General features: G+C 41.0%; 1 protein-coding gene across 1 annotated transcript in view; it reads right to left on the bottom strand.

Moving 5' to 3' along the window:
- The window catches only part of frem1b (Fras1 related extracellular matrix 1b), a 288,564-nt gene that overhangs the window by 121,630 nt on the left and 155,862 nt on the right, over positions 1 to 11,072 (bottom strand). The window contains exons 22-23 of the mRNA XM_034081787.2: positions 7,489 to 7,630; positions 4,104 to 4,308 (exon numbers count right to left, since the gene is read on the bottom strand). Coding sequence (XP_033937678.1) covers positions 4,104 to 4,308; positions 7,489 to 7,630 — 347 coding nt within the window. The remainder of the gene's footprint in view (positions 1 to 4,103; positions 4,309 to 7,488; positions 7,631 to 11,072) is intronic.

The following is an 11,072-nucleotide window of genomic DNA, read 5'->3' as shown; positions in this document are numbered from 1 at the left end:
ATATAGAATTTTTTTATTTTAAAGTAAATTCAGATTGAACATAGTAAAAAAATATGTAAATTATAGTGTCCGTCCAAAAAAACCCATTATTTATAGTTAAAAACACCCTTGAATGATGGGATAGTAGACTCCTCTGTCTTGGAATAGTCTGCAAATTAAATGGAAACTGAACAATCTGGTGCCACTAAATGTTTTTTAAAGCTCGGTTGGATGCTACTCAATCGGAAGCTGTTGGTACCTGTTTATGTGGATAATTATGTACATGATACTGCATGATGTCCTTTTGTTGTTCTGTTTATGTGTTTATGTTTCATGTGGAACTACTTGAGCAGGTCTCCCTTGGAAAAGAGATCAATGATCTCAATGGGATTTATCTGTATAAATAAAGGTTTGAAATTAAATGAAATAAAAGCTTTAGGAATCCAAACTATAACATACAATACAATAAGTCCCCTGTATCAAGATTGATGCAAAAAGTGACATTTAACCTTTTTAGAGAGCAAAAAAAAAAACACTTCTGGGGGCACTTTGGTCAATTTTGACGATTGACACCTCTTTTGAACCGTTAGAGCCAATAGAATCGAGGGGAAGTTCCTAAATCCACCTACACGTTACCATTGAGGATTGAGAGTGATGCGCACACAGTTTGCCCAAAACCGGAAGCTGGGTTGTAGCTCTCACACAAAGGGACATGGAATGGAATGATGGATTATCAGTAATCATTTCAAAGTGACACAGACACATTGGATAAACCTTCAGCAGTGTTGTTATCGTTTTAAGGCCGTTGAACACAACTTTTGATCAGAAAACAGCAAAGGTAAGACATCATTATTATTATGGTTTTGAAAACTGATGTTGTTTTCTTGCTCTGTTCTGGCCGCTCGCTCAGTGAGTTCTGGCCGTTCAGTGATGAGACTTATACCAATGGAATATATGTGGAGATAGTATGAAGTATCTCTGCATCTCTGCTTGTCTAGCTGACATCTCTCAGTGGATGTCTGCTCATCACCTCGAGCTCAACCTTGACAAGACTGAGCTGCTTTTCCTTCCGGGAAAAGATTGTCCCACTCTTGACCTAACAATCAACATCGGCACCTCTGTTGTTGCCCCGACTCAGACTGCAAGGACTCTGGGTGTGATCCTAGATAACAACCTGTCCTTCACTGCAAACATCGCTGCTACAACCCGCTGCTGCAGATACACGCTTTACAACATCAGGAGGATAGGTCCCCAGCTGACCCAGAAAGCCACGCAGGTTCTGGTCCAGGCTCTCGTCATCTCACGCCTAGACTACTGCAACTCCCTCCTGGCTGGTCTACCTGCATGTGCCATCCGACCTCTGCAGCTCATCCAGAATGCAGCGGCTCGTCTGGTCTTCAACCTTCCTACATTTTCCCACACCACGCCGCTCCTCCGCTCCCTCCACTGGCTTCCGGTAACTGCTAGAATCCACTTCAAGACAATGGTACTTGCGTACCATGCTGCGAATGGATCTGGCCCTTCCTACATCCAGGACATGGTTAAACCGTACACCCCAGCACGTGCACTCCGCTCTGCATCAGCCAAACAGCTCGCTGCACCCGCACTGCGAGGGGGACCCACGTTCCCATCAGCAGAAACACGTGGGTTTGCTATCCTGGCTCCAAAATGGTGGAATGAGCTCCCCATTGAAATCAGGACAGCAGAAAGCCTGCACATCTCCCGGCGCACACTGAACACTCATCTCTTTCGACTCCACTTCGAGCGATAGAATTACTAATAAAGAACTGCTAACAAAGCACTTATATACTAATAAAGGACTGGCTTATCTATAGTCAGTTGAGGAGCACTTAAAATGTTTGGCTCTATGAAACCTGATGTTCTTATATGATTCTGTTTTCTTCAAGGTTGTGTCTTCCTGGTTGAATGTACTTATTGTAAGTCGCTTTGGATAAAAGCGTCAGCTAAATGCATTGTAATGTAATGTAATGTAAAAATATAAAAGATCGTTTTTGAGAGTTATGCACAGAAATAACATTAGCCCGTTTTCGCTAAGGGCTCATTTAGACGCTTCTTGTGAGACTTGTGTTTTGTTTCGGTAAAAATTGGTATCATATCGTCAGTTAGCTGAGTTCCTTCCCGGTGAGTGGGTATGACACATTAATAGGTTGTTAAATGTTGAGAAGCCCTGAGACACAGTTTCGTGAAAAAACCTGTTTCGTGAAAAAGCCCCCGGGGATGCCGGGCTTAACAGGTTAATAATACATGTCTTTAGGACAGTTTTAACCACAGAAAGAAGGAGTCTTGCTGTCAGGGTCAAGGAGCTCCAACGTTAAGCTGCCGGCATCATGGCCGCTCAACTGGAAGTCCTATGAGGTGCTTATTTAAGTCAATGTATAGAGTAGACCGGGGGTCAGCACGCCCCCAGCTTGGAGAAACAGGCAGTATTGGCATGGAAGCCAAGAAATGCCGAAAAATGTATTTTAACCACAGGAAAAAACACTTTATTTCTCTAATTGTTTTTTTAAATTTAGAATATTTACCTTGTGGTCAGACATCCCTTTCCCACGTCCTCTATGCTCTCGCCGAAGCCACCAGATTCCTTTGACACAAACATTACATTTACCTCAAAGAACAGGGGTGTTGCTTGTCTACTGTTGCCTCAATCGGTGGGTAGTTTGTTTCATTGTGTGACTGGAGCTTTATTGGGTTAGTTCGGATTTACCAAAGTCACACCATAACACAAACAAACAAGATACAATTATATTTTTTGTCAATGGAGTCTGGAGGCTTTGACGACAGCATAGATACTAGTGATGGGAATTACGGCTCTTTGACTCAAGATCCGGATCTTGAGTAAGAAAACTACTTTTACTCACAGAAAAACGTATGACTTGCTACATCCAGACCCGGCGCCAGAACAAATCTAAAGGGAGGGCATATGATTTTCATGGGAGGGCACACAAAACCGTCATGTGCACAATATATATCAAACAGCAAGGCCAACAGCATTGCGCAAAGGCGCACACTTATCGCAAATACATACACAAATAAAGGGCAACATAGAAACCACTTTTGAAACATTGTATGCGTGGCAGCACAAACACTGGTAAATCACGAGCAAGGCACACTGGTTAAGGATGGCAGCTTCCTCATCGTTGCACTCAGCGACAGGAAGAGCCCACTGCCTGACTCGGACATGCTGTGGAGTGAATCGAGTCACCTCTGAGAGGGTGTTGGTTGACAGCTAAAAAAGCTATAAGATCAACGACAGCTGACACGTAATAACGGTTCCGTGCCAGCTGATCTGCACCAAAGTACTAATTTCCTTATTTGTTTCCTCGCGTATCTGTCTCTCTCTCTCCACAAACTCTCACATGAAGTGTGTCCTTTTGATAATATTCAAGCCATGGTCTGCTGTTGTACCATGCAGTGGCAAAAGTGCGCTTCGGGGTTTACCGAGGTCAAGCTTGTGATATTAAGGCGTGCAGCTGCATCCGCTGCAGTTCTTTCATCGCTATTTCGTTTGAATAAATCCTTAGACCTTTTAAGCCAATTTCTGATGTCCATTTTGTCATTCAAACAGAAATGGATGCAGAATGCACAATAAACAATAAACAAATCCAGAATAGGCGGCATAGTGTGACGCTGTAATTGGTCTAAATGTGGACGAATCACAAATCAGACAACACGTTCACAGTTTATTTATAATTAAAAAAAAATATATATATATATTTTTTTATTTTTATAAATATTAAAAATCGTGTTTATTGGGGGAGGGCAGGAATATCAAACGAGAGGGCCTGGCCCTCCCATGGCGCCGGGCATGGCTACATCTCTCAGGTGAGTGGATTTATGGCAGGCAGTGAACCAACGATAAAAAGAATGGCTCTCACCAAGTACGACTCGGTTCCCTTCGTTCTCTAATAGATACCACGTATGTTCCCTGTGGGCAAGGGCTGTGTGACACAAAGGTAAAGCCGTGAAAATATCATAAAATTATTGAAACACAGCAGTTCATTGCTTCCTTGTAAAGTTTTATAAAGGTTAGGGCATGCCATCCGCCATGAGTGAAGACGAGAGTGAAGTCTCGTCTTCACTCTACCACCGAGGTGAAAGCTGACCTTTCTGCACAGTGTGCACGTTGATGAAGAAGCTCTGTGCCGGAGTCTCGTTGTCCAGGTCGCTGAGGGTGAAGCGGAAGCTGTCGTGACCTTTGAACCCTGCTGCGTTTGTGGCGGCAGTGTGAGCATACCACAGACGGTTCATCTCCACATCGTCCTGAGTGAAGTTCTGACCGGCTGACAGCTCGCTCCAAGCCGACTCCTTCTGCAGATGAACCACCACAACATGAGCTCATCTTAAACAGTTTATACTCTAGTTTAGACAAATACATGTATTGCTTATAATAAAAAAAATAGTAAAGGGTAAGAAACCATATTTAAGGATAGGTACCTTTCCAGGGATACTAGAAGTGTTCAGATCCTTATATCAAGTCAAAAAAGGTATTTGTGTGAAAATGGTAAAAAAAAAAAAAAGTACTCAATATGCAGTTGAATGTTTCCTGAGTGTTAGCACTATTATATACATGAACTGTATACAATGTTTGTTGGATCAATATTACTGCTAAATGTATATGACTATATCTAACTAGCTATTCAGAGTTTAGCTTTGTGACAATGCATTTTCCAGTTTATTGTTGAGGCTTTTTAATTAAGTTTATTAAGGTAAAGAATAAATATAATGTCCTCAACACATAAAGGAACAACACACTCTCACTCCCTAAGCGTCCAGGAGCGACGCTTGGTCAGTGTCCCGTGGCGTCCAGTTGTGACGCGCCGAGGCTCCTTCAGCTTCATAAATGGACGCAAAGAGCTTTCAACAGATTGCAATGTATTCCCATCGGCGGCGGTATTTGACGCTTAGGGAAGCACCGCATCCATTTATGTCGGCAGCTCTTAAAGGCAATGTGAGCGTCCATTCCCATTGGATAACGGAGAATTGTACACCCGGAAGTAAGTATTCTCCTTACTGTCGATTGAGTTGACAGTGATATCTCCACGACTGTTACGGTTTGGGAAAGGTAGGACCCAAAAGCAGACAGCAAAAAAAAGGTAAGTTGGTCTAGAAAACAAAGGCGAGCTTTATTTTTAAAGCTGATGGCAAAAACATGGCAAAAAACACAAAGGAAGCACAAGGAAGATATCATACAAAAATACTGAAGATGACTGACATGGAGGGAGACAGGAAAAACAAACAATGAACCGACACCGAACACAGGAAAAGACAAGACTAAATACAGAGAGGGGTAATCACGAGACGAGAAACAGCCGGGCAGGGAAGGAGAAACACAAGGGCAACAGGTGAATACAATCAGACAATTAGACACACCAGGGAAACTAACGACAGGGAGGAAAACACAGGGAGAAGGACCAGACAAGAAACAAGGAGGAAAACATGACAGGGAGAACATAACAGCAAAATAACCCCAAAACTAGACACATAAAACTCAAACCCTGACAACTACTCATCAGCTCAAAAACACCAGATTATCCTTGTTAATTAAACGACATTGATAGGTTTAAATTGTGTACAATGCTTTTGTGTTTTTCCTCTTCAATTCTGAGAAACAACTTGTTTTCTTTGAAATGTGGAGCGCCAAAGAGACTACACTACTCACAATCCCCAGCTATTGTTGTGACGCTGTCCGCTTTGACAAACCTCGTGATAAGTCAACAAGCTCTGTGATTGGATGAAACATAAATTCATACAAAAAAAGTGACGTAGATTTTACTCATCTATTGTGTTTTATCTTTATATTACTTATATTTGTATACTTTATTTGCTATGAGTTATATCTGAAGCAAATTATGTTTCTGAAGATGTATAGTCAATTCCACCCTTCAATGTAGCATAAATGTGAACTCTCATTACAGGAACAATACCGGAAACAGACGTAGGAAAGATCCTCAGCTCGCTGATTGGATGTTTTAGCCGCAATGCACGTTTTTAAAGATATTACTGATTTTCTTTGAATATAAGAATGTAAATACTGAGTTGAGAGAATAGTCAGGGGATTTGGGTGATGGGAGACACATCTATGGAATCACAATTTCAATAGCTTACCATTAAATGACGGATATGCCTTTCTGTCTGTGATGTTTTACAAATCAGATATTAATGTGTAGAAGTAAAACATGGCAAATAGTATAGCAATATCCTGTACAATTATGTAAAAACATGAATAAAACTAAATATCTTCAGATATTAGACATACATAAGTGTCCTACACTAATAATACAAAGTTATGATTAGTATTCTGTGTGTACCTTGTGTGCACCGCCTAGTGGTTAAAGCACGTTATTGAATATTTTTTGTTGAATAATGTTATTTTTGTTGAATAATGTTATTTGATGAAATATATATTAAGAGTACATACTTTCATAGGGGGAAAGTAGAAGGTCAATGATAGAAATATAGAATATAAAAAATCAAGAAGATACTGTAAGTGATCTCTACAATAAAACAGTTTAGTGCTGGATGTACAAAGATATTGATAGGAGGATGTGCAAAACAGACAAACTAGTTAACCTTTATTAACACATTAAAGAATACTTTAGGTTAAGGTCTTCTTTCAAATAAGAAAAACACTTTGGGGGTATCTATCTACAGATAAATATTAAGCCTGATAAAGTACTTACCGTCTAATATATTGCTTTCCTGCAATGTTAACTATGTTGAAGCACTTATTTTAACTGATATTATACACATTAATTATACTCTTATGTATGTAGATAGAATAAGAAATGTGCAGAATATGACAGTTTAATGGTGGAGGTACACACATATTGATAGATGTCTTGTAATGCACTGTTGAGGAACCTGTGACCCAAGTGTTTCATTCATTGCATAACTACACCGTAGTTGTGTATATGATATGTCAATAAACCTTTGAAAATCTTGAAATCTTGAAAGGGATGTGCAAAATAGCTATTATATACATTTTTTAATTAACTATTAGTAGAGAATAACGAGTAATTAATATACTTTATAGAGATCTGCAGATAAATGTTTAGTCTTCTCAAGCACCAACTATCAAATATCTCTCCTGATTGTTGGCACTTGACAATTACAAAGTAACAATGAGCTGGTATATATTAATGCTGCCCATTATGGATACAAGCGATTTTCACCCATTTAGTAATTACATGTTTTACATTTGTACACACCAATGGGTGTAGAGTGTGTTGAAAGGAACACTTCATCATTCAGTTTATCACAAACATTAAAACATATCAGCAGACAGTGAGGGGATAACTAACAATAATTTGTATAGTAACTAAAGCTCTCAGACCGATGTAGTGGAGTGAAAATATAGAATGGCATACAAAGTAAAGTTAAAGTAAAGTTACTTAAGTAAAGTGCGAGAACCTCAAAATAGTACAGCACATTCCACCACTGTCTCAAATCAAAGAAAGATATCCACACACATCACTGTTGTCTCCTCACCTTTATCTGTAGCTTTCCGAAGCGTGGCGCAGCGATTAGGCAGTAGAACAGCTGCTGCGGGGGGTTGTCCGGGTCCTCTGCCTCCAGAGCCCGGCTGGAGATCACCCTGCGCTCACCAGGGTCCACCTCCAGCCCAGCGTTTCTAAAGACACCAACGCAGAAGAAAATATGGATTTACATATGTCCGTTTAACATTTTAGAATTGGGATGAGGTTTGGATGAGTTTTAGTGGATTCTTCTTTCGTCTGGTGTTCAGTTAATTCTTTATTTTGTTTGTTAAAGGGCTGGATTAGTGGTTGAAATGTCCAACATCTACCAGTCCAAGTTGTAATATGGAAATAATTTTACTTTTTGATTTACTTGCTTTTTTTTATATACATTGTACTAGTATTGTTGGAGGCAGCCTGGGAGCAGACCATTTGGTAACACTTTCTATAACTACCATTTGTATAATGCATTATAATGTGTCAACGTCTGCAAGCACTGTTTAATTAATCCAGTGAAATGTCTCGTGAACAACACAGTGCTGAAAACCTTCAGACCTTCAGGTTTTTCCAGCGGGACCATGGAGATCAGGGGTAGTGTAGTTGTTCTGTGTAGCTGGTGTTTGTGGGGGTGGGAAAACATCAGAAAGCGTCTGGCTGCTTCCTCATTTGGAAATAAAATCCACGCAGGAGAGGAAGCTGCCACGTCCATCTTGCAGGAACGCAAAAACAAGGAGGCCGGCCCCTGCCAAGTCTTTGTGTTACTTCTGCCTCGGCAGCTTAACAGGACCAGCCCGGCGTGTGCCGACACACACACACACACACACACACACACACACACACACACACACACACACACACACACACACACACACACACACACACACACACACACACACACACACACACACACACACACACACACACACACACACACACACACACACACACACACACACACACACACACACACACTTTGGATGAGTATTCACCTTATCCACATTGTCGATTGTTGCCTTCTTTAGAGTTATTGGTAATTCAAGATTAATTATTAAATTAAATATGGTACATAAGATAAAATAAATAAAACTTTGACTTGATCATTTCGTTCACAACATTAGACCTTGGCTGCAGTCGAATAGTCCATTTAGCTTAGGAACCTTCCTAACGGAGTGAAATGACCCGGAAGTCCCTCAGTGGCAGCCATGATAAGTGCCGTTCCAATCCTCTAGAATGATGAGAATGATAGGAAAGGAGGTTTCAAACTTCCTTTATAACCTCCTTTAGCTTAGGAACCACTGGACCTCCCTAACCGACAGGAGAAGCGAAAATGCTGCCCCACAATGCCTTGCAGCGGCAGCATTTGACGTCACACAACAGTCGGCCGTTCACGGAAACAATCGATTATGACGGAGAAATGATATCATGAAAGTTACGGTGCTTATTAAGCTTTTTAAAACATAGGTGGTAAGTTGCCAAAGTCCTTTGTTTTGAACGTTCATCAGTATTATAATCAAAAAGAGAAATATGAACGTTCGTTTTTCTGAAATGATCAAATAAAGTCAACATTTCACAGTCTTTACTGAGCTGTGTGGGGTTTGTTCAACTTTTAAAAGATGTGATGGTGATGTACACAGTGATAGGTGTTAAAGACTAACGTTTATAATAAATACATTTGTATTGATTTTAAGATATTTTCATAGTTCATACAATCATACTGAGATCATTTTTTGTATTAATGTAGACCGGAGGGAGAGGGTGACGAGCATAAGTTTCACTTTCCTTTTTTATTTCAATTCCAACTTTGGTCATGAAGAATATGTTTCTCTGTTGTCCACGTTCATAAAGCATAAAGCAGCAGCATTAGAGCACGGCGCAGAGTCTCTAGATGAGTTTACAGTAGTCCCTCGTTCTTATTGAACATCCATGTTTGTAGTCCGCTGTATAGAAAACTGTAGTTTCCATAGTTTCCCCACAGCAGCAGACGCACACAATGACGTCCGCTGGCGCATCATAAACACGTCGGATAGTGAAAGTGCAGTCGGATTCTCTAAAGTACCGCAGTCTCTTCTCCTAAGTCCTTTTGAATTCTCCTATCCACTATCCCTTAACCCCGTGACGTTTCACTCAGAGGTCAAGGAATAGACGATAGGGTTAGAACTTAGGAGCTGACCTTTAAACTATCCGAACGCAACCCTTGTCCTCTAACCTCTACTAGAATAAGATACGTGTGCATGTTTGGGTGTTTTAACACTCCTGTGATGTACCTAATCTTGTTGTCCTTTTCATTACAGAGCTGGGAAAATGGTGTATTGCTTCGATTCTGATCCGTGCAAGTCCAATTTTGGCTGACTTTAGTTCTAATGTTAATGTTCATTTTACTTGTGTGCAACTCGATTTTAACAGGATAACAACTGGTGACTTCTAGAATTGTGTAAGTAACATTCTGTTTTTAGACTTCTCTGTTTCAGTGTGTGTCCTCTGTATCAATGCTCTGCAGTTGATCAGACTGAAATTGGGATTTTAAATCTCAAAACCGCTACAGTATCTGTCAGGCAGAAACTTGGGACAAGTAATTTGACTGAAACCTTAAAACTGAACTAACTGACTGCTAGGGTTAACTTTGATTTAAACATTTGTAGAATACTAAGAGCTTTATTGAGTAGGTGTAACTGTATTAAGGGTTAAACTCATAACTTTATAACTTAGGGTTTAATGTAATTGTAAAACCATTGGGCCACTGAAAAGACAATAACAACTCAGGAGGGAGCCAGTCTAGATTTCCTTTTGAGGGCCACCAGCTGCAGAGAGTTAACTAATTAAAGGGGCGTGGCCCCACAGCTGTGAGAACTCAGCAATCAGGTGTCCATTTTAGGTAGCACTTTCCTGGAGCGTCAGACTGACAAAGACAAAGGAGTCCTGCTGGAGTCACGAGGAGGCAAATCCTACTTTGATTGAGCTAAGTATCGCTGGTGTTTTATTTTATTTGGTTGTTTAGCCCCTCATGCTATAATCATGTGTATTTTCTCCATTCCTGTTCATGTGTCTTCTCGCAATTATCACTGGTCCCGTGTATCTCGTAATCGATATAACCGGCTTGCTCTCGTCTATCCCACGTGCTCCACTGACATCCAACATCTAGTTTCAGGCGGCCTGTGGAACTGCCAGTCAGCTGTTCCTAAGGCTGACTTCATCTCTGGCTCCGCCTCCCTGCAGTCTCTGGATTTCCTTGCTCTCACTGAGACGTGGATTACTCCATCCAACACATCCACCCCAGCAGCTCTCTCCACAGCATATTCATTCTCCCATACACCCAGACCCACTGGCAGAGGAGGTGGCACTGGTCTCCTGCTCTCTCCCAAATGGAGCTTTTCCCTCTTCAAGCTACCTAACTTCGCTCCTTCCACCTTTGAATTCCATGCCGTCACAGTAACCCATCCTATACAATGAACCATTGTTGTTCTCTACCGTCCACCAGGCGCCTTGGGGGACTTCTTGGAGGACTTAGATCATCTCCTCTCACACATCCCTGAAACTGGCCCTCCCGCTGTACTTCTCGGGAAGATAGACGAACTAACATCTCTGTTAAACGCCTTTGCT

This window comes from Pseudochaenichthys georgianus, chromosome 4 (assembly GCF_902827115.2).
Source record: "Pseudochaenichthys georgianus chromosome 4, fPseGeo1.2, whole genome shotgun sequence".
Classification (NCBI taxonomy): Eukaryota; Metazoa; Chordata; class Actinopteri; order Perciformes; family Channichthyidae; genus Pseudochaenichthys; species Pseudochaenichthys georgianus.
Note: the sequence above shows the minus strand (reverse complement) of the source record. Positions and strands in the feature narration are given on the sequence as shown.